We start from the raw sequence: 27857 nt of genomic DNA, 5'->3' as shown, positions 1-27857 counted from the left end.
GACCAAGGCCGCATTCACTTTTCCTCTGGCTTGACTTCTGTCTCCACAAGGAAGAGCAGATACTTTGGATTCCAAATTTGGTACAGATTCGGACAATTATAATGTGGATAATGAGATAGGGCAACCATACCACGAAGAAAATTGGTATAATGACCTTCAAGTAGCCAGTGGCCTTGATGCTTCCTCAGATTCGGGACTCCTTTCACCCCAGGCCCTGCCACTGAGAAGAGTGCATATTACACAATAGTCTTGGCAGCCAAAGTTCTTGACCTTCAGCTTCCCTTCTTAGAGGTCAAAACCACTGTCTTGATGGAAATGGTTCAGCTGGGACAGGCACATACTGAGCCCCTCCTACCCTTCAATGAGGCACTTACAGGTACTCTCTTAGTAGCCTAAGCCAGACCTTTTCTCTGCCTACCACTACCCCAGGGCAATCACCAAATTGTGAGATGCCACTGCCTGCCCTTCCATATAGGCGACCAAACATTTTTGTCTCTGCTCCCCTCCCCTGCAAGCTTGGTAGTGGAAGGCATCTACCATTTGGACCAACCCAAATACCTTTCTGACTACACCCTCAGATAGTGAGCCCAAACGAGTGGGCACTGTGGGAAGAGGGTATTTTCTTCCACCACCTTGGCTCCTAGGTCTTTGACTGCTTGTTGGCTGCTGAGCCACTATTCCCATGTTCTTAGGGATTCGGTGCTTATGTCCTCACAGGTGTCTGAGAACATGTTCAAATCTGTTCTGATCCAAGCCATACAGGACACTCTTGATGCAGCCAAGTTCACAATTTGTTGTAGCTCAATACCACTGATTCCATCTGGTGAGCCATTGTCACCAGCGTTGCAATTCGCTGCGACTCCTGCCTGCTGTCATTGGGTAATTTAGGGGATATTCATGCCCTTTGACTGGCCGTGCTTGTTTTGGGACATGGCAGATTCTGCTCTGGATCGTTTCAAAGAGAGCAGGGCCACAGCATGCTCCCTGGCTTATCTGACCCCCCCACGATCTGCTGCATCAGCTCTACCCTTCCATTCACAGTTTTGGCAGAGGTGCCCCATACAGTCAGCCTCAGCAAGGTGTCCAGCAGTTTAGAGGCCGAGATTGTGGAGCCCACTGCCCCTGCAGTCACGGTCATCAAGATACTCAGTCCACTGGGCCCACACAACCCTACCTGCCAGACTTCTTTATTGTGCCCTCAGTGGAGCAAAGCCACCTTGGTGGAGGCAGGATCCGATAATTATTGCTGAGTTGGCAGGTCGTAACATCAGAGAGGTGTGTCCTCAGATAGTCCAAAAGGGAGGGTACAACTTGTCTTTCATTGCCAACCCTTCTCCAGAGCTTCCACCGCCCCAGAACAACTGATGGAGGGCCATCTGACTGACTTGAGGCAGGAAGTGCAAGCCCTTTTGGCCAAAGGGGCTGTTGCACGTCCATCAGCGCTGCCTGTGGTTCATGGTGGCACAGGAGCATGTTAAGGCCACTGTGCTTCACTCTGGTTTCACCAGCGCTCCTTAGCCGTTCACAAAAATGATGGCAGTGGTAGGAACACACAGAGAGAGGGGGGTCCCAGTCTTCCCTTAGGTTGACGACTGGTTGTTGAAGGCAGACTTGCCGCAGGCAGTCGTCAATCACCTAAAGACTACAATGAACCTCCTGTCATCTTTGGGGTTTGGTATCAACACCGCGAAGTCGCACCTGACTCCTGTTCAGAGATTCCCCTTCATCGTAGTATTCCTGGACACCTTTCAGTTTTGTGCCTTTCACCTGAAAAGGAGAGTCCAGGACAGTCTGGCAGTGATCCAGATCTTTCAGCATGTCTCCTGGATTTTAGAGAGGTTTGCTTCTTAAACTGCTACTACTGATGGCCTCCTGTATCTTGCTGGTCAAGCACCCCAGATGACATATGCAGGCTCTGTAGTGGGATATGAAGCCTCACTAGGCCCAACATCAGGGGTACCTTTCCAGCCACATCCAGATTTCAGAGGAAACTGTGAAAGATCTGCAGTGTGTTACTGGACTGCAAATGGGTCAGCGGCTGACTGCTCTTTTTACCCCATCTAGAAAAAAAGTGGGGACCAGAGGTCTCTGGTCTCCAGCAGAGACTCAGCCCTATATCAATCTCTTGGAGCTCCTGGCTATCCACTTGATGTTGAAAGCCTTCCTTCTGTCCATTAAGGGTTAGGTTCGTAAAGGTGCTTATAGACAATATCATGGCCATGTGGTAGGGCAGAGTGAGGTCCTGGGCCCCATGACAGGAGACAGTAGGCCTCTGGAAATGGCTGGATCATCAAGGTCTTTTCTGGTGGTAAACCCCGTGGTAAAATCTGTGAATGGCAGGATAGATGAGCTTAGTTGATGACACCTAGCAGATCAGAAATGGCAATTACGTCTGTAGATGTCACGTGGTCTCTTCCACGACTGGGAACAACCTTAGCTCATTCTATTTGCCATCATGAGAATGCACGTCAACAGTTCTGCACATTGGAGCTTCCTAGACGTCTCTTAGTGCCAGACGCTTTCTGCCAATACCTTTTCTACCCGAGCTCTAAAGATCATCAGAGCTGACCAGGCCAAGTCATGCTATTGGCCCCAAATTGGGCAAGGAGAGTATGGTATCCAGAGTCTTGAGCTTAAACATCTGGTCAGGCTGCCCCTCCAGAGGACCTGCTGCCTTAGCTACGGGGCACGGTTCTGCACCTGGGCCTTCTCTGTCGCCACTTTCATGGATGGAGATTGAGTAACGACAAATGAAAACCATTGACCTTCCTCCAGAGATGGGTTGCTATCACGTTGGCAGCCAGGTGTCCAACAACACAAACTGAGTAAGCCTGTTGGGACGAATTTGAGATATTGGAAATTCGAGACACACCGGATTGACCCAGGTTACCTGATTTTCTATTTGTTTTGTTTCTCACGCAGCAAAGCTTTGCTTTTGGCATAGTTGAAGAATACCTTACACCTTTTTCTGCCTTTTAACATTTTCTGGACCAGCCCTCTTTATTAAATCACCAGTTTTGATACATTTTTTTGAAAGGCCCGTAACACTTATTTCCTGGCTCTCATTTTCTTATGCCCCAATTGAACATTAACTTGATCCTCACATATTTGATCTGCATTCTCTTTGAACTGCTTCACAGCTGTCCTTTGCAGCGTATCACCCTCAAAAAGCTGTTCCTTGTGGCCATCACCTTAGTGCGGTGAGTGAGCTAGATTCAGGCTCTCTGTTAAACCAGTGTACACCACATTCTTACCAGATAAACTTGTGCTAATGTAAGCATCCTTTTTGCTGAAAGTTCCATTCCACGTCTGTCAAGCGAACACCCTGCATGTGTTCTATGCTCCGCGTCACCCCTTTAAGGAAAAGGAGAAGCTCCAACGCTTGGACCCCAAAAGAGGTCTTGAATCTTTACGTCAATTGTACCAGACAATACCTGATGGATGATCATCAGCTCATTGTGGGGTTTGCTGAAGTGAAAGACAGGCAAGGTTGTACAGAAACAGGGTGGGGGGTGGGGAGATTAAAAAAAAAACATCTTTTTAACTAATCTACCCATCCAGTTAATTATGAGCTACATGCACCTTTATTTTCAGTAGGACCAATGAAGCACCATTGAAATAGGCAACACTTTATGGATTGCGCAGAACAAATTCTGGGCCTCATATGAATCTAAACGGTAGGCCCCAGAGACATCAAACAGCCCTATAGGAAAAAAAATGTAGACTTGGGTTTGGGAAGTAAGAGCAAGAATCGTGGGTGGAGGTTACAATCCTTGGCATGAATTGGTGCGTCTTCTAGGCATTTCATTTGATACAGGAGGGACATTGTAAAATAACAGTCTTTAGGCTCCCAGAACCCCGCCCTGCTGCTTTTACTCTTTTATGCATTGTCTTCACTTCTCACCGATGGCTAATTTTAGGGCACAGCACTGAGGCCAACCTGGGAAGGAAGGGGGCGGCTGTAGTTTGAAACACCAGTGGTTTAAGGCGATCTGTTGCAGGGCTCCTTATGTTCCCAGCAATTCTCAGTGGATGATAAAGATGTCAAGATAAGGCTGGTGAATTATGTACCTGCGGGAAAGATCAGAGTTTTTAGGTCAAGTGTAAGCATATGACCTCTTGTATAATTTCAAGTATACTTATTCTGTGGGCTACCAGCTATTTCATTTGTTAGTTTCAGTGTCATTTAAAAATACTTGCTTGCTAGTGGTCAGTCATACCTCATTGTCCCTCCTTCTGTGTGGGAGCAGGGACCAACTTCTGTATAATTACGCTTTGTCCTGTTTATCTGGTCTTTAGGGGACTTTTAAAAAAATATATATATTTCTGGTGGATACAACTACCTGTGGATCCCTCACCTAATGAATACTCCCATGGCGCCAGCATTCGACGGAAATCTTCTTCCTAGTCTCTGCACGTCGACGAGGACGTCACTCTAGCCCACGCGACGCCGTCTGATGTCATACAGGCAATAAGAGGCCCTCGCCGACGTCAGTTCCCTTTTTTCCGTGTATTCGAAACGGTTATCTTCGAGGGAGCTACTGTTACTTTAGTAGTTACAGTGTGTTTTCTGCTGCGTAGTTCTTCTCTGCGGTAACAATGTCTCAGAGAAAGTCGGGTTTCAAGCCCTGTCGAGAGTGTGGGGGCAAGATGTCCGTTACAGATCCTCACTCCGACTGTCTCTGGTGTTTGAGCTCCGACCACGACGTCGTGACTTGCGATTCATGTCAGCACATGAATCCGAAGGCCCTCAAAGAACGTGAGGCTAAACTATTCCTGGCGAAGTCGAAGAGAAAGGAAAAACATCACAAAAAGTCTTCCTCGCCAAGGTCTCATCGGCGTCATCGAGACTCCCGGCGCCGTAGAGATTCACGGCGTCATTCCAGCAAGGAGACTCGTTCGAGGTCGCCTTCGGCTCGGCGTCGGAGGACTTGGGAGGTCAATCCCACGGTCACGCCGCATCCATCGACGCCGTTGCTCTCTCCGGTGTCACCGACTTCGCCTGGACAAGCGTCTGTGGTTGAGGTGATGCAGCCTCTTGTGATGTCTCCGGCGTCGCGGACGTCGAGGCCGGCGTCGGGGTCGCCTTCGATCCAGGCACCTCAGTATCCGGCTTTTCCCACCCCTGGAGCCGATAGTACCGCATTTCTGAATGCAATGTATACCATCTTTCAGCAGATGGCTCCAGGAGGTGCTCCGGCTGGTCCTTCGGGGCCTTTGGCCTTTTCATTGGGTGATCCTGCGCCTCTTCAGCCGGCACCCTTTATGCCCTTTCTCCCTTTTGGGAATGTGGACTCGGTGTCGGCGCCGGTGGCCGCTCCGGTGGCTTCAGAGGGATTGGCTCCGGAGGTTTCCATCCCGTCGACGTCGGGATTTCGTCCTGTGACTCCGGTGGGTCCATCGGCTCCAAGATCTCTTTGTCCTGCTCCTTCATCGGCGCCGAAGCTGCCTGTGGCGCCGGATGCGGCGTCGGATGCTTCTGGAGATCGGCGCCGATCTTCGACTTCGGCAGAAGCCATGTCGACTCCGCGTATTGAGCAGAGACTACATTCAAGGAGGCGTGCTCTCCGTCTTTTGGAAGAGCAGGAGTACCAGCGAGTCCTGGAGGAAGGAGAGGTTGAGGACTCTGGTGATGGACTGCATGGTCTGGATACGGCCAGTGGGCTGGATACTTCCCCTGAGTGGGACCTTTCATCTCCAGGGTAGTATACGGAGGAGGCTGCTACCTTTCACGCGGTGGTGAGGAAGGCGGCTAACTTTCTGGACCTGCCTTTGCCGGTGGCAGAGGCGAAGCAGAATTTATTGCCGGAGGTGCTGCATCCGGCCTCTGCTGCAGCGGAGCCTCTCTTGCCGTTTAATGAGGCTTTGCTTGATCCGGTGTTGGAGGTGTGGAAGAAGCCTGTATCTTCCTCAGCAGTTCATAGGGCTGTGGCCAGAAGATATCGGGCTGCACCATCTGACCCTGGGTTTCTTTCAAGGCACCCTACGCCGGAGAGCTTGGTGGTGCAAGCCTCCTGTTCATCAAAATCAGCGCCTGGATCTTTCCCGACGGTACCAGGAGACAGGGACTCCAAAAAACTGGATGCGCAATCCAAGAAAATATTTTCTTCTTGCAGTTTGGCGTTGAAGGCCACCAACGCAACTTGCATTCTGGGGAGATATATCCATGCTCTTATGGATGATATTTCATCTTCTTTTACAGAGCTTCTCCAGGGACTCTTGGATGTTGTCTCGGACGCCCAGGCTGCCGCAACCCAGATTATCCAGTCTGGGCTGGACACGACCGACTCGGTGGCTAGGGCGATGGGCACGGCTGTGGTGGCAAGGAGACCGGCCTGGCTCCGTAATTCAAGGTTTTCTGCGGACATACAGTCGACCCTATTAGACCTCCCGTTTGATGGGGACAAACTGTTTGGAGCAAAGGCAGATTCGGCCTTGGAGCGGTTTAAAGAGAGCAGGGCCACAGCCAAATCGTTAGGGCTGCAAGCTCCTTCTTCCTCTGCCTCTTCCAGGTTTTTCAGGAGGTTTCGTGGATTTGGGCGTGGCTCTTCCTCCTCTTCCTTTCGGGGGAGGTTCCAGCAACCCGCCTCTTCTCACCCCTATAGATCATTTAGAGGGAGAGGTAGGGCCCGCACCAGAGGAGCCTCTCAACAGCACTCTGCCTCTTCCTCGTCCTCTGGAGGGGTGCAGCAGGGAAAGCAGCCTTAGGCTTCCAGCATTTCCCACTCACTCCTCTCCTGTAGGGGGAAGATTACGGCATTTTCTCCACAAGTGGGAGACTATTACAACGGACACTTGGGTTATCAGTATTGTGGAAAAAGGCTACACCCTTCCCTTTCGGGAGTTTCCTCCCCCCCCTCCCGCCCCGCCCATCTTATTGTTCAGAAGAACACCTCCTGTTGCTAGAACAGGAGGTTCAAGTCCTCCTTTCAAAGGGCGCGGTGGAGTTGGTTCCAGAGCAGGAAAGGGGTCGAGGTTGTTACTCAAGGTACTTCCTGATTCCCAAGAAAGATGGTCGGTTGAGACCGATCCTGGATCTGAGGATCTTGAATTGGTTCCTCAATCAGGAAAAGTTCAAGATGCTGACCCTAGCACAGGTGCTTTTGGCGTTGAACAAAGAAGATTGGATGGTGTCTGTCGACTTGCAGGATGCTTATTTTCATATTCCGATACTCAAGTCACACAGGAAGTATCTCCGGTTTGTGGTAGGGTCGCAGCACTATCAGTTTGCGGTCCTTCTGTTTGGTCTTACTTCAGCACCTCGAGTCTTCACGAAGGTGATGTCAGTGGTTGCGGCAGAGCTCAGGAGGAAGGGGATAGCAGTATTCCCTTACTTGGACGACTGGTTGATCAAAGCCAAGTCCCCGGAGCTTGTGTCGTATCATCTGCAGTCAACAACTCAGTTGTTGTTCGACCTGGGCTTTTCGGTGAATGTGCCCAAATCTCACCTGGAGCCCTCTCAGCGCCTCCTGTTCATAGGGGCAGTACTGGATACAACATTGAATCGAGCCTTTCCTCCGCCTCAGCGCGTTCAAGATATTCAGGAATTGGTTCCAATGTTTCGAAATGGAGCGGTAGTTCCAGTCCTCAAGGTCCTTCGTCTCCTCGGTCTGTTTGCCTCCTGTTGGTCACGCATGCTCGCTGGCACATGAGGGCTCTTCAGTGGTGCCTCCGAAGGCAGTGGTCTCAACACAAGGGAGATCTAGAAGGTGCGATCAAGATCTCCAGAGATGCTGCTGTGGACTTGAAGTGGTGGATTGCGAGCAACAATCTTTCACAAGGAAAGCTGTTCGTGCAGTCGCCACCAGTGGCGACGGTCATAACGGATGCTTCCACTCTTGGGTGGGGAGCTCATCTGGGGGATCTGGAGATCAAAGGACTTTGGTCTCCGGAGGAACAGATGTTTCATATCAATCTGTTAGAGTTACGGGCTGTACGTCTGGCTCTCAAGGCCTTCCTCCCTTCCCTTCGTGGTCAGTCGGTACAGGTCCTGACGGACAATACTACCACGATGTGGTACATAAACAAACAGGGAGGAGTAGGGTCGTACCTTCTCTGCAGAGAAGCTCTTCGACTATGGTCCTGGGCAAAGGACCATCAGATTTGCTTGGTAGCAAATCATTTGGCCGGGGTCTTGAATGTACGTGCGGACAGTCTCAGTCGCCAATTCTCGGCCGACCACGAGTGACGTCTCCATCCAGATCAAGTCCGTTTAATCTTCCAGATGTGGGGGTTTCCTCGGATAGATCTGTTTGCCACTCGGGAGAACGCGCATTGTCCGTTATTCTGCAGCCTCCAGTATCCGGTGCAGGGAGCATTGGGGGACGCGTTTCTGATAACCTGGTGCGACCAGTTGCTTTACGCGTTTACCCCCATACCCTTGATTCCTCGAGTGTTGAGGAAGATTCGCCAAGACCGGGCCCAAGTCATCTTAATAGCTCTGGATTGGCCAAGGAGGGTGTGGTACTCCGACCTTCTCCAACTCTCACTGTGCCCTCCGCTCCGTCTCCCACTCAGGGCAGACCTCCTCTCGCAGTCGCAGGGGCAGGTTTTACACCCCAACCTCCAGAGTCTACACCTACATGCCTGGAGATTGAACGGGGCAACCTGAGTTCCTTCTCTCTCCCGCCTGATGTAGTGGATGTTATGTTAGCGGCCAGGCGACACTCCACTAAATCTATCTACGCTAATAGGTGGTCTAAATTTGTTATGTGGTGTGGGGAGAGACAGATTGATCCCTTACATGCTCATCTGTCGGACGTTTTGTCTTTTGCTCTGTCTCTAGCGCAGAAGGGTTGTGCAGTGGCTACCATTAAGGGTTATTTGTCGGCTTTGTCAGCCTTCATTTGTCTTCCAGATCAACCATCGTTATTTAAATCCCCTATTGTTCTCAGATTCCTGAAAGGTCTTCTAAATAAATATCCTCCAAAACCATTCGTTATGCCTCAATGGGATTTGTCCTTGGTCCTCACTTTCCTTATGGGGTCCCCTTTTGAGCCTATGCATTCTTGCCCCTTAAGGTATTTGGTTATTAAAACAGTCTTCCTGGTGGCTATAACATCTGCAAGGAGAGTGAGTGAGTTGCAGGCCTTATCGGTAAAACCCCCTTATACAACTTTTTATGGGGATAAGGTGGTGTTGAGGACCAAGGCTGCTTTCCTCCCGAAGGTTGTTTCACCCTTCCATTTGGCCCAGACAATTACTTTGTCCACGTTCTATCCTCCGCCTCATCCTTCAAAGGAGGAAGAGAGACTACATCGATTGGACCCAAAGAGGGCGTTAAGCTTCTACATTGATAGAACGAAGGACTTCAGGCTGGAGGATCAGCTGTTCATCGGATACGTGGGCAAGAGGAGAGGAAAGGCAGTCCACAAGAGAACACTCTCCAGGTGGGTTGTTCTTTGCATTAAAATCTGTTACTCTTTGGCAAAGAAGGATCCTCCTGATGGCATTAGAGCTCATTCCACCAGAGCTAAGTCGGCCACTTCGGCCTTGGCCAGGGGTGTTCCTGTGGTCGACATCTGCAAGGCCGCAACTTGGTCGTCCCTTCACACTTTTGCGAAACATTACTGTTTGGACTCCGAGGTCAGAAGGGACGGCCATTTTGCACGGTCAGTGCTGCAGGATTTCTTGGTTTGACCATTTCGGCACCCACCACCGGGAGTGGTACTGCTTTGGGACTCTATTCATTAGGTGAGGAATCCACAGGTAGTTGTATCCATCAGAAGAACGAGTTACTTACCTTCGGTAACAACTTTTCTGGTGGATACATTAGCTACCTGTGGATTCCTCACGGTACCACCCGCCTCCCCGTTGCTTTTCTGGTCTTACCAAGTAATCCTTGAGTGCGCTCCTCTTGGTCTTCAAGATTGCAATAGATGTTGTATATATGGATACTTGTATATATTTATATGTATATATATATGTATATATCTTTGTGTATATACATGATTTGCATATATTTGTTGGTTTAAAAAAAAAGAAAAGATTTATATTAAATCTACAGCCATTTTATGGCAATGTTGTGTATTTTACAATGTTATGGGATGTTGCCTTGCTCTTTCATTGCATTGGGTTGTTGTTCTCATGCACGTAAAAAATGTTGGTACTGACGTCGGCACGTCGGCGAGGACCTCTTATTGCCTGTATGATGTCAGACGGCGTCGCGTGGGCTAGAGTGACGTCCTCGTCGACGTGCAGAGACTAGGAAGAAGATTTCCGTCGAATGTTGACGCCATGGGAGTATTCATTAGGTGAGGAATCCACAGGTAGCTAATGTATCCACCAGAAAAGTTGTTACCGAAGGTAAGTAACTCGTTCTTTTGTACTTTTTCTGCTCATGTCTAGGGAAGCTTCCGTTTTTATTTGCAGAACATTCTTCCACTGAGCTTAGCTGTAAATAAGGCTATAAATCAGGCTGTTATCTTGGTCACATTTGGCCTTCATGGGCTCTCTGCACAGTCTCTCAGCTGCCTGGCTTTCACCCTTCCTTGGCTTGGATTTTCTTTACCAAGTGTGCTGCCAGTGTGCTGAGAGCAAGGGCAGAGGATCACTTGTAATTGCTCATAGCCTAGGGACCCAGCTCTACCAGGGCTCCTTAGTCCTTGGAGACAGAGCCCACTTCTGCTATATACTGGATCCCACTTGCAGCTTCATCAGTGCTCTTCAGTTCACACACTTCAAGCCCTCTGCCATGCCAGTGCCTGGAACCCCACACATGCTGTCTGCCAGAGCACCTCAGTTCTTGAAGTCAGTACATTCAGTGCACCGAGTACACACACACCAAGCACTCAGTTGTGCCAGTGCCTTGAACCCCACACATGCAGTTTGCCAAGGCACATCAGTTCTTAAGGCAGGTCGCTCCCCTGCACAGCGTGGCGGTTTCCTCTGCTGCTCCTTATCCGTTTGGTCCTGCCTGGTGTTCCCCGCCTTGGGGTTCCCCGCCGCTGCGGCCCTGCCCCCTCCCTCCACATAGTTTTTTGCCTTTTCCCGCCACTGCGTCCCCGCCTTCCACATAGTTTTGTTTGCCTTTTCCCAATGCTGCAGCCCCGCCCCCCTCCACATTGTTTTTTTTTGCCTTTTCCTGCCACTGCATCCCTGCGGCCCCACCCCATTCGCTGCCCAGCTCCATCCCCCCTGCTGCCCCTCCCTCCCACCTCCCCTTATATGTCAGCCGATGCGCGGCCGCACCACTGGCGTACCGAAGGCAAGCTCGTCTGCACCAGTCCACGTTCAGACCAAGCCCAGCGTCAGGACCCCTGGTCCCCAAGACCGCCATGGCAACCTACGCCTCTACACCGCCAGCACCCTCCATGCACTCAACACCGGACGAGCACACGCCTGCTTCCTGGCCTCTCCTAAGAACACCCAGGGACCCTTCACCTGCCGGAACTGCAGCCTCACCAGCCTCCAAATCGCCAAACCTCCTGCCAAGCCAGACTGCAGCTACCTTCGAAGCATCCTACTGAACACCCGCTCCGCACGCTAACACGCCGTTGAACTCTGGGACCTGCTCGACACCTCCATCCCAGACGTCGTCTTCCTGGCGGAGACTTGGATGAACGCCTCCTCGGCCCCAGACATCGCCATAGCCATTCCGGATGGCTACAAGATCACCCGCAGGGATCGCACCAACGGAGTCTGAGGCGGAATAGCCATCGTCCACAAGAACACCATCAGGGTCACGACCGGTACCGACGACCCCCTCAGCACCACCGAACATCTGCACTTCCAGATCCACACCTACCCCAACACCACCCTCAGAGGCACTCTCGTCTACAGACCCCCCAGGACCACGACCTCAGTTCTGCGACTCCATCGCCAATCTCGTCAGCAGGCACGCCCTCGCCTCCGCAGACTACATCCTCCTCGGAGACCTGAACGTTCACCTGGAGAATAACAACAACCCCAACACCACCACCCTAATCGACAACCTTGCCACCCTCGGACTCAGACAACTCGTCACTACTCCAACACACTCCGCCGGCCACACGCTGGACCCAGTCTTCTCCGCTATCCCGCACGTCACCTTCAGCCACACCACCTAACTCCCATGGACCGACCATCGCTGCATCCTCTTCACCTTTCAGAAACCCACCACACACCACCGTACCCAACAGCTCCTCCACCGCAACTGGAGCAAAGTCAGCCAAGACCAGCTGACCACCAACCTCACCCGAGAACTTCCCACCGAACCCACCAATCCCGACCTCGCAGCCCGCAACCTCTGGCGCTGGATCGACGACTGTACCAACACCCTCGCCCCGCTCAAGAAGCCGTCCAACAGAGATGCCAACAAGGCCAAAGTGGCTCCATGAACAGACACCGGACAACCATGCCGCCCTCAAGAACGCCATCCGCAATCACCATCACCTCATCAGATCTGCCAAGAAAACCTCCTTCAAAGACCGCCTGGACAACAACGCACACAACAGCAAGGAGCTCTTCAACATTGTGAAGGAACTCGCCAAACCCAGCTCCAGCACAAACGACATCCCGCCATCACAAGACCTTTGCAACTCCCTCGCCACCTTCTTCCACCACAAGATCACAAACATCCATGACAGCTTCTACAGCCAGACCTCCCCTCACCGACTCTGCTGACTCTCCACCCACCTTCAACCATGACTCCCTGCTCGTCTGGGCCAACGTAAACGACAACAACACAATCAAAACCATAAGCACTTTCCACTCTGGATCTCCGTCAGACGCATGCCCGCACTACATCTTTAACAAAGCAAGCGCCACCATCGCACCCCACGTCTGCAAAATCATCAACATCTCCTTCAAGACCGGGACCTACCCTGAGAGCTGGAAGCATGCTGAAATCAAACCCCTACTCAAAAAACCAATGGCGGACCCGAGAGACCTCAAGAATTTCCATCCCATCTCCCTGCTCCCATTCCTGGCCAAGGTCCTCGAGAAGATCGTCAACTGACCCACTTCCTCAAATAAAACAACATCCTGGACCCTTCACAGTCAGGGTTCCGCAGAAACCACAGTATCGAAACCGCTTTCATCGCAGCCACCGACGACGACAGGGTTCTGCTTGACAACGGCGAAACCGCGGCCCTCATCCTTCTGGACCTCTCGGCCACCTTCGATACCGTCTGCCACCGCATCCTATGCACATGTCTCCACAACGCAGGGATGCGGGACAGAGCTCTGGAGTAGACCACCTCCTTCCTCTCCGGCAGAACCCAGAGCGTCCGCCTCCCCCCTTTCTGCTCCGAAGCATCCAAGATCATCTGCGGCGTTCCCCAAGGATCATCCCTCAGCCCTCAACATCTACATTGCCCCTCTCGCCCACGTCGCCCGGCTACACAACCTCAACATCATCTCCTACACTGACGACACCCGACTGATCCTTTCTGTCACCAAGGACCCCCTCACCGCCAAATCCAACCTCCACAAAGGAATAAAGGCCGTCGCAGAATGGATGAGAAACAGCAGACTGAAGTTGAACTCCGACAAGACAGAGGTCCTCATCCTTGGCGCCAACCCCCCAGCCTGGGACAACTCCTGGTGGCCGACCTCTCTGGGAGGAGCCTCAACACCCACCGACCACGCACGCAACCTGGGCATCATCCTCGACTCAACACTTTCCATGTCCAAGCAAGTCAGCGGCGTCTCCTCATCCTGCTTCAATACCCTCCGCATGCTCCGCAAGATCTACAGATGGATCCCCACAGATACAAAAAAAAAAATCACCCAAGCCCTCGTCAGCAGCAGACTTGACTACGGAAACGCTCTCTACACAGGAGCCCCGGCCAAACTCCTCAAATTACTGCAATGCATACAAAACGCCTCCGCACGCCTGATCCTCTATGCCCACCGCCACAGCCACATCACCCCCCTCCTGAGAGACCTACACTGGCCCCCGGTCAACCTTCAAACTCCTCACCCACGCACACAAGGCACTCCACAACACCGGTCCAGCCTACCTCAACAGACAAATCACCTTCTACACCCCATCCCGCCAACTCCGCTCCGCCAACCTCGCTATTGCCACTGTCCCCCGCATCCGCAGATCCTTCTCCTACCTTGCCGCCAAGACCTGGAACACCCTTTCTCTGCCCCTAAGTCAGACCGAAGACCTGCTGACCTTCAGGAAGTGGCTCAAAACCTGGCTATTCGAGCAGCACCCCCCTTCCCCCAGCGCCTTGAGACCCTCACGGGTGGTAGTGCGCTCTACTGATTGATTGATTGAGTTCTTGCAGTGAGTACACTCTGATGCTCCAGTACTGGCGCAGCTCCATGAGTGCACCGCAGTTCACACACTCCAAGCCTTCAGCCTTGCCAGTGCCAGGAACTCCACACACGCTGTCTGCCAGAGCACTTCAGTTCTTACAGTCAGTACACTGCTGTTCCAGTACTAGGACCTCGGGCGCAGCTCCATCAGTGCACCTACTTTCTACCCTGGCGAGGTCACTTCCTTTCCTATACTGGGACCCCACTCCCATACAGTTCCATTACAGCAGCTCAAGTCTAACTCCAGGTCCCATGACACCGTTACTACGCCACTTGTCCTCTCCATCTTTACTCCCGACTCCCTCTTTCCTTTCAACCTCCAATCCGTCTCAAATAATATATTTGTTAGTGTGTTTTGAGCATTACACTCAAATGCCAAAAGTTTATTTCTGATAAAGGTTTATATGATAATTCTATATGTTTTAAGATAGAGGAAGAAGGTAAATGGAAATTATTTAGTTAAATGCTAGGCCACTGGATTTTTATGGGAGGAAAAGACAAAATTATGAGGCAGCGTTGACCAGTGTATGTGGCAAAAAAAGTCCAGTTATGAATTTACAATGCTAATAGCTTTAACTCAAGAAAATGCAAGACCTATTGCATTACAAATGATTGTCTCTATTTGCAGTTTTGACTCATTCTAAAAAGGGGAACATGGTTAATATGCCTCCTGCCTAAACACACCATGTAACATGCTGACTTTGCAGTTGGGAAACTGTGTTCGTCTGGGTGTCCGCTCAACACCTTGTGATTCTGGGCAAACCATTTCATCTCCCTGTGCTTACTAAGCGTTCCAGTGCCTTTGGGTCAAGATTGCATTGTATAAAACTGCAAAAAAAAACTTTCAGGTCACATAAGTGTATTTTATGTAGATAGCTCAGTGGGTTACCTCTTTTGTCATAGAGATCCTTTTGTTGCCTGCAGTTCATAAGTTACAGTCCTAGCACAGCAAGCTATGAGCTATCATTAAACAGCTGCATGCAAACTGCAAAGCACAGGTTAGTGTAGCATTGATAAAAATAGCTAAAAATGTAATACATTCTTATTAATGAATCAATCACTGCTTTATGTCTTAAATCCCAATCACTGCGTTATCTTTTAAATCCCAGTCACTGGGTTATATTTTAAGTACCAAGTTTGAATTTCTCCAGGCCATGCACCCTTAACATTTAATGCCCACCGGTATGGGTGGCATGTGACTCGCTCACCTTGTAATCCTACTTTTCTTTTGTAACATTCCCTATATATTGTTTTACACACTTATGTGATTCATTGCCTCTTTAATTTGTGGAAATTGTAAAGCTCTCTGACACCTTATATTTGATGAGTAGCATTCTAAAATAAACTAAGCACACATGAGTGTGGGGCTATAGAGTGGTGAAGGGCACCGATGGAGGATGGCAGTGAGGAAATCAAGGGAAAAAGTGGTCATGGGGGTGGCAGGCATCGGGTGCCACCAGCACTAAAGTAGACGCTGAGTGCAGATATTTCTCTGATCAGTCACCACTCACTGGTGTTGGGGGCTCACGCACACTGCAATACACGATCACCTCTAAGTGGGCAGTAACTTACCACCTTAGTGACTTGATTAACCAATACAATAAAGAGGCAGAGATGTGTTACAGGTATGAAACACTTAGAGTGCCTATTTGTGTTGTTTGAATATGCTTGGTTCGGGTGGTCACTTTGCAAGTAGACCAGTTTTAGGATTGGAGACATTTTTGAGTTGTTTCAGATGTTCTCGTCACTCTTGTGCTATAAAATGCTATATTTGGATCCCCTTTTTTACAGCAATTTTTAGCAAATGTATTCTGTAAATTCCACCATTTTAATCCAGTTTTTTCAAAATTTTCTTGCGGGAGAAAGAAGCCCCCCGCACCGTCCTTTTGCACTTTGATCTCTCTCGCTTATTCATTATACTCAAGTATACATTTTCCACCCCATCAATTTCAAAATCCACTGGCCGCCACTGCAGCTGGCCAGCTATTCCGGACAGACAGCAAATCTTGTTGTCCCAGGTATGCGCGCCACCTCCGAAACTCAAGAGATAGGCTTATTATTTACTGATGTGTTAGAACTAGCATAGCGCCTAGAGATAGTACAGTGAGGGTGTTAAGGGTTATTAATTGTGATGAGGTGACAATTTTTCCACTGTTCATTTAACACTTAGCTGCTTCTAATCTTTATCTTCTGTGAAATTACCATCAATATTGTGGCACTAGATTCAGTTTTTTTTTTTTTTTTTTATAAATTTCAAAATTAATGTCCAAATGCATATCTAATTTCTAGTGGTCTTTGAGTGTGTAACTCATTAATGAAAGATCATTTGGATTACCACAGAGTCCCAGAAACCTTAGTGGGACTGGTAGTAACCCAGAAAGTACAGACACAGAACGTGCAGGGGGTTGTGTGGAGCTGCAGTAACCTGGACTTCCTTATTCAGTGATGGTGCAGTGAACTAACTCCCTGCACCCATGGGTTAGAAATTCAAACCCTGTAGACCTAGGCCTAGGATATGTAATAGCTGCACCTTGCACAGTCTTTTATCGTTTACTATATAAGGCGCTTCAGTCCCTTCTCTGGCCGGGGAGAATGTCCTATAAATTCAGAATAAGGAGGATTGTTGGACTGATTATTAAAAACTTTGTTGAGGATCTTGATTTTGCCACACAAGTGCTACACTTCTTTGACAGCTTTACACTACCTTATCCCTAGAGATTGAACAGTATGTTTAAGATGAGGCACATGACCCTCTTCAAATTCCTGGCCCTTGCCCTGGTCACTCCAGGTCAAACCCCTGCTTTTTTATAAGAAGCAGGAAGAGTAGCCACTTTTAAAATCTGCATCACAAAATGTCTTGGTCCTAGGTCCTTCTTTTCTATCCTGATTAGTTGTGACTGGTTGTCATAATGAGTACTTCTTGACAGGAATGTTTTTGTACTAGATATGAGCTTGACTGCATCTCAGTGAATTCACAAACCTCTTCTGCAAAGAAACACCAGGCTCGCGGTTGTGCAATCGTGTTGATGGCCATGATCCCTTACAGAAATTAAATTCATGCTGTTATGTTTGGAGCACTGAATGACTGAGTGCATGCGATCATTCCAAAGTCTGTTCACCAATGATTTTTGTTTGTTGCTAGAAACCTAGTCTGCATCTCTATTAAACGTCATGTGCCACCCACGTTGGACTCTGTGTAAGGTCTATTTGTGTCCAGTGAATATTAATTCTACAGCAAGTAAAAAGTGTTTTCTTCTTCTAGGTAACCGATAAAGGTGTTATCGCATTGGTTAGTGGAGGATGTTCTCAGAATATAAAGGTACAGAAAATAACTTCTTGTATTGCATTACATTCAAAACTGAAATTCTGTTCAATTGTAAGATAATTGATTCAAACATTAAAATATTGCATAGATCAGTGAAATAGATTCAATACTGTACTTAAATGTATACAACAGAAATATTAACACTTTATATCTTGTAATACAATGTCCTAATTTGGGCTTATTTCCTCCGCACCCTTGTTAAAGGAAGCTACCTTCCTTAAACTTATGCTGACAAACATACAATGAAACATGTGAGGAAAACCCTGTCTCTGGTATAAATTACATTCTTTTATAAAAGGCATGTATATATGTATGAATATGATATTTCTATACTGCAAACCTAGCCAAGGGGCAGCGTAGCTCTGTACATGGTGAAATACAAGCATAAAGTCAACAAATAATAGAAAAGGCTGTGTCCTAGATAATGAGGTGTCTTTAAAGAGGTCGCTGTTCACCTCTTTCCTAAATTGGAGCAGTCCTGATGGATATGGGATGTTGTTGCAGTTCCTGGGTGCACAGATGAAAAAGGTCTGTTGTTTATTTTATTTTTGTACACTTCTTAGTCTGCAATCTGGTGGTGTCCTTGCTGCTGAAAACCACCAGGGTTAGAGAGTTTGTTTGCAAGATAAGTGGGGTGCTAGTCATGATGATATTGTAAATGATGCAGTTGGTTTTGTAGATGGGGGAAGGCAAGGGGAATCAATAGAGGGCCATTAAGATAGGGGTGTTGGGTTGTATTTCTCCAGGCCCTGGATGAGACATGCTGCGACTAGTAGAATGCCCTTAAGTGGTGCCAGTGTGGCATCTGGGAGGCCATTGAGAAAGGTATTACCATCATACAGATGCAGGAGTACTACATTATCTCATCACTTGATCCAAGTGATGCTGCATGCTCTTCTTCTTGGGGAACATCCCCTGTTCTTCTGGAATGCCTTTATGGGTGGCAGGAAAGATGGAGTCTGTGGTGTGCCTAAATGTGCATTGCTTTGCTGCTCTGTTTTGGCACAGTTTTCATTTGATTCTCCTAGCTGAGAAATGTGTTAGTCGTGTCGATTTATTTTGTCACCTCAATTTTAGCTAGAGTTTTGTATATTGTATGTTTTTTATAAAGTTTTGTTTAAATTTTCATTTTGTGCTTTGGACACAGTGCTTACTTTCATGATGGTCTTCTTTGATGTTGAGTAATTTGATATCTGTGTCTTTCTTTTCTTTTCCTTGTAGTGTTTTCCTTTCTTGTAGAGCCATGGCTCTTAACCTGTGGTCCGGGGACCCTCTAAGGTTCTGCGACTCCTACTCGGGGTCCATGACTGCTCAGAAAATTCAATTATATTAACAGAATAATAAGTTGTATATAAATAAAGAAGCAAACCTTAAAATTGTAAAATTTAAGATGCTCTGTAAATGTGAGAGAATTTGAAATTAGAGACTAAAAATTAAGTTGTATCCTCATATTGATTAATGGGAGCAGTGCACGTATGTCAGATAGAATACATTATAAACTATGGGTAGCCTCAGTTGAATTTAGAAAAGCTTCAACCTTCCCATTCAAATTAAAATCTAGATTTTGTTTTATACTTGTGAATTAAATGTAAAATTTCAGCATATGTGTATTTGTTTTATGAATGCTTGTTTCCAAATTTTTGTGTATTGTTTTGCACTTCAGTTAATTTGAATAGCTTAAGCTGGAGGTTCCCTGGTTCCAATAATAACTCAGTGGGGGCCCCATATTGCAATAATGATTCATTGGGGATCCCTGGATTCCAGTAATGATTGTGGTGTCCGCAGCAGTTAAAAGGTTAAGAACAACAGTTGTGGAGACTTCACCTGTAATCTGGAGAAAAATAAATAAAACCGTTTTTATTATTTGTTATTTCAACATACGTTTAGTTATTTATTATTTTTTAGCTTTCATTGATTGTCAGATTTCCTCTGTTTATAGTATTTATTGTTTTGTTGAAGTCTTGCAGCCTTCTTTAGTAGGATTGCAATCCTTCAGAGTGATGCTTCCCTGCTGTAATCCTTTTCGAAGAAGCATTTTGTTATGTGTGGCATTTTATACCTTTTGTTGATTGATAAAGTTATTTTATTTGTCAGCTACTTTTATGCTTAATTTGATCAGTTGATTTAGGACTAGCTTGGATTTTTTTGCTCCATTTATGGTAAACACTAATTAGTGGTTTTGTTATTTTTTTTTTAACATACACGTTTATAAATGTAATGTCTTATTGTGCATTTTATTTAGAATTATATTAATTTTCCAGTGTTCCATATTTTGTTTATCATGTTATCTTTCCTTAGTTTTAATATGAAGGTGAATATTTATGTCTTCATGTTTATTTACAGAAATGTTGTATTTTAGATATTTGTTTTGAGATATTTTCAGCATAGATATTTTTGTTTTTACTGTTTATGTAGGGAGTTGCAATTCTTGTGTTGTCCATATATTTTGGCAAAATTTGTTGATGTTAATATTGTTTTTCTTGTTACAGTGTTGTACGGTGGTGTAGCTTGCTCCGTTGGGTTTCTGCTGACCTCTTCATTTGTATTGGGGCTCTAATATTCTTTCTATGTATACCTGCAAGCTACGTTTCAAGGGCGCATAAGGGTAAAGGGAGATTGTTCTAATTGGTCTCATTCACCCTGCATAGTTCACAAATTACGTTCCTAGCATCAGTACTACTATTGACATTCTGCTGCCTCTTTTTAGATGTTGTCTACCAGAAAACAAAGTTTGCTAAAGACTTTTTGTTGATTATCCAAAAACTTACAGTTGGCTTACAGTCCATCCATTGCTTATCTTTAGTTTGCACTTATTTGTTTGCTTGTTATTCCAGTGGCTTGCCTTCCTTGTCTTGTGTTGTTCTGTGGTTCCTGGTTTAATACTAGGACTGCGTGTTTAGGACAGCAGCTCCACCAAGTGTGGGAGACTAAGGGTCTGAGTTCGACCTGGGTGGATGGGACACTCCGTCGCAAACGTGACGGATATCCCGCCTCCCATTTCACAAGTTCCATAAGATATAATAGAATTTGTAATATGGTGGACAGGATATCCGTCACGATTGTGACATAGTATCCCGTCTGCCAAGGCTGTAATCAGGCCAGAAGTATAACTCATGTCACTTGGAACCTGTTGACCTAACTCCTGGCTTGCTTACAGTGCCTCACCGCACCACCAACCCTGTGGGGGGGGGGGGGAAGGTGATTATGGCAACCTACGCATGACACTCTGACTCCTCCGGGAAGTTGTGGAAACAGATTATACCCCTTTCACTCAGTTACGTACGCGTGTCACAAGATGTGAAATGGATTTCAGTACATTTTATTGAAGCAATTCTATTCTGGTTTAAAAAGCATGTGCTGCAGTAATCAGGAAGATGAAACAAAGTACGGTAATCAACATTACAACCAAAGTGAATAAGATGAACAAAACCATCATGTTGTGTATTTCCGAAGAGTCTAGAGATTCCTACCAAAACCCTGTGTCTAAATCTGAGAACATAGTGGTTGTAACCCTCTGCCTTGCCCAACCTAGTTATTGGCCCCAACCCCATACCCAAGTTGAATAGCATGGGGTCCCACTGTTGAATGGATGAGAGTCCTCTCTGGACGCTGAGAAGTCCGCATCAACAAAGCTGTCTGTGATGTGGTAAGCGTCCTAGGACAGACATGACCAAAATGCTCTCCACCCCCATTGGGGCTAAGTGTTGCTTATATAATAACCCATACCTCATTTGGACAACGGCTCTGGTGTAATGCTTTGTCTTTGAGATAGAGACTGACTACTGGGCTATGAAGTATCATATCATGTGCTGTGCGTACCAGCCTTGGACAAGAAGTACAGAGTACTTGTGGTACAAGGCTGAATAAATGTGCTGCGTGAACTTCGTTTTCCTAGAACAAGCAGTTGATAAAATATGTAAAAGCAGATGCTAAAAGCAGGCTTGCTAAATTATGTCTAAAAATATGTGGTAGAGTTAAATAAGCCATGAAACTGAGCTAGGACAGGGGTGTCCAACTTCGATCCTGAAAGGACCTTACAGCAGTGTTTATTCCTTCCCTGGAGCATATAGGCCATGAGCCAGGACCCCAAATTTAGGCCATTGGTACCACTTGGGGGGATAGGTTTTAACATGATTGGTTTGCAAGGTATGGATGCATAGAGGTGGAAACTATGTGACTCCGACGATGCCAATCTGCTTCTCGACGTCGTGCGCCTTGGGGTCTTCGATGTCATACGGTGCCTTGACATCGAATGGTGCCTTCTATACGACTTCGAGCCGGACTTCGACGGCGAACATGTCGGTGCCGTACCTCCTCTCGACATCGACCTTCTCGACGTCGACCGGGACCAATGTCGTTTTCGCCCTGAAGAGCGTCTCTCATACCTTCCATGACCACTGGAGGCTGAGGTATGAGCCCTGTTGGAAGACTGACTTTCCCCTCGCTCAGAGGTCCCACTGGTTCCTTGGCGTCTTCTCTCTGCTCTCCCTTGAAGGAAAAAACCTAAAAAGGTCGAGCTCAATGCTCCAGGGTCCTGTCAGCAGGTGCCGGAAAAAAAGAACTGAGGTAACAGCCTCTCTCTAAGCATGATGGGATACTGGAGGGCTGGCTGTTCTTAAGGGCACAGTATCCTTTTTCTTCATTACTAATAGCAGCCTATGGGCTACACTGCTCTGCACTCCTTCTTAGGGGTTTTTGTGAAATAAAAGAAGTTTTTAAAAGAAATTTGTCAGAAAAATGGCTTTCATTTATCAAGCATTTTAATGCTTTTACTTCAAGGACAATCTGAATGAAGACGCTTGAACACTGTAGCCCTTCCTATAGGCTGCATGGGAACATTCTTAAGTGTCTTGGCAGGCCTTTCTGAAGTAAGGCGAACAGGGACACTTACGAAGTTATATTGGAAAAAGTGCTCCGGGGTCCCCGCAGGCGGGCGGGGAATAATTCTACGCTTATGACTATCATGGAAATACCCCTACGAGAGAACTGGAGTTACAGGTAAGACACTATACCTTCCTCTCCTTTTACTCTTTGAACAAGAACCATACCATAGATGAGTGTGGCTGCATTTCCACTTATTTCCTCAGCAGGGGTAAAGTTTTCTGCAAGTATGTTGCTAAATCAGCTTTATTTGTCTTTCGCAACAGACCTTCTGGAGTTGCTAAAGCCCAAGGTAAAGGTCCTAAGGGATGAGATAGTACGTCCGCCATTTGAAGGTTCTGATTTTGTGCTGTCACAATGATTTGACCAAATAGTGTTTTTTCTGCTTTCATGATGATTGTCCTGCCATTACTGGTCACTAAGTTCTTCTTGGACATGTTAGTGAAGGTTTTTAGTTTGTTACTTTTCACTGGGTCCTGGAACTTCTTAATAGGTGGATTATTCTCAATTAGCTGAAATTTGAAGTCTGTATAGCACTGTTCACCTATTTCATGCATCTTCATTATGTCGGATATTATGGTCCTCATTATGAGTTTGGCGGGCGGCGGAGGCCGTCCGCCAAACTCATTCGCACGGAAGACGGCCACACTGGTCTTCCGCCCACTGACCTTATTAAGAGTTCCCCACTGGGCTGTTTCCACCCGCCGGCCCAGTGGGGAACAGGGCCTTAATATTGACGCTGGCTCATAATTGAGCCAGTGGCAATGTGGCGGTGCGTCAGGTGCTACAGCACCCGTCGCGCTTTTCACTGCCGATAATTCAGGCAGTGAAAGGTGCCACGTGGCTGTCCATGGGGTCCCCTGCACTGCCAATGCCAAGTGCATGGGCAGTCCAGCGCCCCCATGGGGCCCGACACCCTCTTTCTGCCAGCCTTTGCATGGCGGGCTACTGCCATGCAAAGGCGACTCTTTTGCCCCAGTGGATTGAGACTGCCGGCACCGCCAGGCTGTTGGCTGGTGGTGTGGCGGTCCGACCGTGGCGGCTCCACCATGGTTGTAATGAACGAGTTACTTACCTTCGGTAACGATTTTTCTGGTGGATACATTAGCTACCTGTGGATTCCTCACCTAATGAATACTCCCATGGCGCCAGCATTCGACGGAAATCTTCTTACTAGTCTCTGCACGTCGACGAGGACGTCACTCTAGCCCACGCGACGCCGTCTGACGTCATACAGGCAATAAGAGGTCCTCGCCGACGTGCCGATGACAGTTCCCTTTTTTCCGTGCATTCGAAACGGTTATCTTCGAGGGAGCTACTGTTACCTTCGTGGTTACAGTGTATTGTCTGCTGCGTAGTCTTCTCTGCGGTAATAATGTCTCAGAGGAAGTCGGGTTTCAAGCCCTGTCGAGAGTGTGGGGGCAAGATGTCAGTTACAGATTCTCACTCCGACTGTCTATAGTGTTTGAGCTCCGACCACGACGTCTCGACTTGCGATTCATGTCAACACATGAATCCGAAGGCCCTCAAAGAGTGTGAGGCCAAGTTATTCACGGGCCCTATGTCTTGAGATGCCTTTTTTGCATTGGAAAGATGAATGAGATCATGTGACCCAACAAATGGGTTTATCCAGCTTTGAACCAGACTAACAGCTCTCGTAACAGTATCTTCGTTTTTTCCAATTTGTAACTTACATAGGTCTGCGTGAGTAAGATCTGATCTGTTATTACAAACCATTTCCCTTATCTGGCCCAAACAGGCGCTTCTATGTTCAGCCGTCATATATCTTTTCACAGCACCTGCCCTGAGGTTGAACCTTGTCGTACCACCCGAAGTCTGTGTGTCTTTGTTGACTGTTACCTCTATCGTTTGATCGACCAGAATTTGATCAAATGGATTAACATCTGACGGTTGAACATCTGTTGATGAAGTTGTGGTGTATCTGGATATTTCACTGCAAGTCATGTCATTTCGGCATAGTATACAGGAAGCTATCTAGCGTACTTCATCATGTGATATGCAAAACACTATGAGAGCATAGAGCATATGGCAGTAAGATATAAATGCCAATTTCCTTCTCAAGCAGCACGCAGCAGAGCCAAGACTTTTCAACAATATCCATAGAGGACATCCAAAATGCAGAAATATTTCCATTGTTATGACGAAGATGTTCCAGGAATACATCCCAAAGCTCTTTTACTTCGGCAAAGGCAGCATTCTGCAAGAGGTAGACTAATCTCTGTTGGTTTAGGTCTTAGGTCGTTTCCAAAGTCATTAACATCCTCAATGAAGGCGTAGAATAGGTGATTGTTCTGTTCGTAATTCTTCTCCATCCAGCGGATAAATTCCAACCAAGCCAGTCTCAACATAGAACTTATGTACTCAAACTGCACAATTGTACATACAACATTCTAGTGCTGACAATATTGATCCTTCTATCATTTTTGCTTCAGTACAAAGGTCACGAAGGTTAGCGTCTTAAAAGCATTTTCCAAGAATGAACATGACATTGCAAATGGTTTGAAAGGTGCCCATTTGAAGAATGTTTCTGTCATACGTTGCTTTATGCTTCCACACGATCTCAGTTGCTTTTGCATAGGAAGCTTGATCCATGACCACTACAGTTTTCGCCAAATACAGTGATTCCCTATCAGCTCTGACTGTTTCAAAATTTCAGAAACAGTTGTCAACTCAGTTGCAGGGGCATTAATGCCAAGTAGCCAATGGAATCATGTGATACACTAACTAGGTCTCGGGTACTGATGTTAAATCCTGTCCAATTTGGTATTATCTGTGTGAGGTCTGTTTCTTGTTTTGTAACAACCCAGATTATGTTCTTATTTTGTGCAAGCTTCAATTGGCCAACACATTCCTGCATGACTTCAGTACTTGTCATCAATGGCCGAGGCCCAACTCGTTCACGAGAAACATACATGAACAATTCAATGTCCTTTGCTCGGGAAAAAGAAATTATTTAAAACATTTATAAACTTAACTTGGTGTACTTAATATAATCATAATTATCAATTTATATAATCTTATTTTCACATTTACTGTAATTGTAATTTTAATAATCCAATTCACAATAATAAAAAAATATTAACATTTTTCCATTAACATCATGGTATCTTGAGAGTGGAACGGTAACTCGCAAAGAGTTATAACTTTCTATCACGTATTTTCCATCTCTAGGCGTCCATACTGTGCCAATAAATCATATTAGAACCCATCTCCCCAAGTGGTACCAATAGCATGGTTGGCTCACAGCCTAATAGCCTTTTTACCGTCCTTTTTGAATAGCTGACATATATCCCTCCAATGCTCACATTTAGGAAACTACTTTTTAGGTCGAGCATAGCAGCACATAAGTGCTGCTTTTCAACATATTGTAATCTATTCTGTGGGCTTTTGCCATACCCATCTCACGCCCATCACTTTCATTCGTTCCTGGGCCTGCCTTTCAAAATTCCCCTGATTACATAGGGGAATGCTTCACGTTTGTCCCGCCTTGAGGCTGCTTTGTTACAGCCTTGAAGACTGTTCCTGTTACATGGATTATTGCACGATCAGCCAGATACCTTAGTGTGGCACACTATTTGTTTCTTTTGCCTCGCCACTTCACGCTGCATGGCCGTATGTTGTTTCTTCCTCTTTCTTGTTTTGTTTTGTGTGTTTGTGCCTGTGTGTGCATGCGTCAGTGTAATTGTATGTCGAACAGACCTACTGTTGTTGTTTTTTGTGCTCTGGCAAGCGTGTAATCTTGAAGCCTTCGATAGCGACTGGTTGTGATCCCACCTTATAACTTTGCAGTGCTCTTGTGATTTTAATAGTTATTTGGTGCTCCATGGCACTTTAGGATTGGCCTGTAACACCAACAGTGCCTTCCAACATTGAATACTAGAAAACGTGTACACCTGTTGAAAAGACTCAACAGGGAAACAATTATGCAAGCTGGATCACATTTCATTACAGCTTAACCCTTTGCCTCTAGGCCTTTTAACCACACACTAGGAAAAAGAATATTGAAAATCAAGCTCTTTGCTGTATACCAAATTATTTACTTTCTCCACTTTCATGTACAAATCTTATCTCTCCCTGTGCCTCCTCAGCAGGTTAATGTCTCCAGAATTTAAACACAATCTGAAGTTGTAGGGATGTGTATTTTAGTAGAGAACTCCCATTTTTTGCCTCGATGGATCTTAGGTGAAGCTTCGAATTTTATTACTGCAATGGCAGTATCACTTCAAAGGGACTGTCAAGTAAAGACTGCCCTCTCTATTGTTCATTCCATCATAAACACTTTTCTCTTGATTGAAGCTCTCTCCTTATTGCAGTTATGATCATGATTCAGGCCTTTGTAACATCCTCATTACACTATGACTGTTGGAACACTCTTGATATGTTTGGGTGACCCTTCTAGTTGATTTCTCTCCTTACTCCTCGGTGGCTGTCTTGTGTCTTTTTGGAATTGTCTTAGCCAGCTAGCAGCTTTGATGGTGGGACAGTGAAAGTGGTATTCTATTGGAATTAGCATGGCAGATTTAAATTAGGATTCTAAATGGCAACATTTTCATTTTTTTTACTGCAGAAAGAGGAAGAAGGTAGATGGAAGTGCTTTAGTTACATGCAGGGCCAGTGGAATTATGAGGCAGAGTTGGCCAGTTCATGTGGCAAGAAAAGTCCAAATATGTATTTACAACGCCAATAGCTCTAACTCTCGCAAATGCAAAATTTATTGCATTGCAAATGCTTGTTTCCTTTTGACTAAACACTGATAGCTCTCTCCTTCAAGAATTTTTGACGAAAAAGGATCAATACAGGACAAATAATACATGATGCAAATTTAATGTGCAATAATTACAAGAATTGCATATGTTATCCTTATTTAGTAATTGAGACCAGTTAGCCATTACAACATTTAGGGGCAGAATATTGAAGCACATTAAAGTCAAGGAACGCTCCATTTTCCATATTAAATATTGCCGTGGTTTTCTTGGGGTGGAAGAAGTTCATTATCACATCAAATGTTATTTTTTTACCACACTATTCAGAATCTAAATATTACACTTAAATTGAAAGAAGCATGCTCAAGAAGATTTTAGTTGTGTTTCTGACCAAGAGCATAAGCATTCCTGGTTTAACTCAAACAAGCTTAATACAAATAAATTCATTTAGAACAGAGACTTTCTGTTTTTTACTTCAAAGGTCTCTATACACACATAGTTGCTTAAAGCCAATAACCCCCATGTAGAACTTCTGCTAGGCCTTGTCCTAAAGCACAATTTAACCTGAATTATAATTTTATTGCAGTGGTAGCAGTCAGGGTAACCACAAAGTTTCCTCAAAATTATCTCTCTTTTTTGTCTAAAAGAAATCGCATTTCATCACATCAATTACTACA

The 27857-nt window shown here is 46.4% G+C and overlaps 1 protein-coding gene across 8 annotated transcripts in view; it reads left to right on the top strand.

Moving 5' to 3' along the window:
* AMN1 (antagonist of mitotic exit network 1 homolog) overlaps window positions 1-27857 on the top strand; it is a 458308-nt gene that overhangs the window by 372830 nt on the left and 57621 nt on the right. For 7 of the 8 annotated variants that reach the window (XR_011202246.1, XR_011202247.1, XM_069228202.1 and 4 more), the window contains one exon: window positions 17513-17569. Coding sequence is in view for 6 of the 8 variants with exons in the window: in XM_069228202.1 (XP_069084303.1) it covers window positions 17513-17569 (57 nt within the window). In the remaining 2 variants the exon portion in view is untranslated. Of the gene's footprint in view, window positions 1-17512; window positions 17570-18796; window positions 19452-27857 lie in introns of those variants that run through there. The other variant, XM_069228207.1, reaches the window with a different exon arrangement.

The sequence above is a fragment of the Pleurodeles waltl genome, chromosome 4_1 (assembly GCF_031143425.1).
Source record: "Pleurodeles waltl isolate 20211129_DDA chromosome 4_1, aPleWal1.hap1.20221129, whole genome shotgun sequence".
Taxonomy (NCBI): domain Eukaryota; kingdom Metazoa; phylum Chordata; class Amphibia; order Caudata; family Salamandridae; genus Pleurodeles; species Pleurodeles waltl.
The sequence above is the reverse complement of the archived record's forward strand: the minus strand, read 5'-3'. Positions and strand labels throughout refer to the sequence as shown.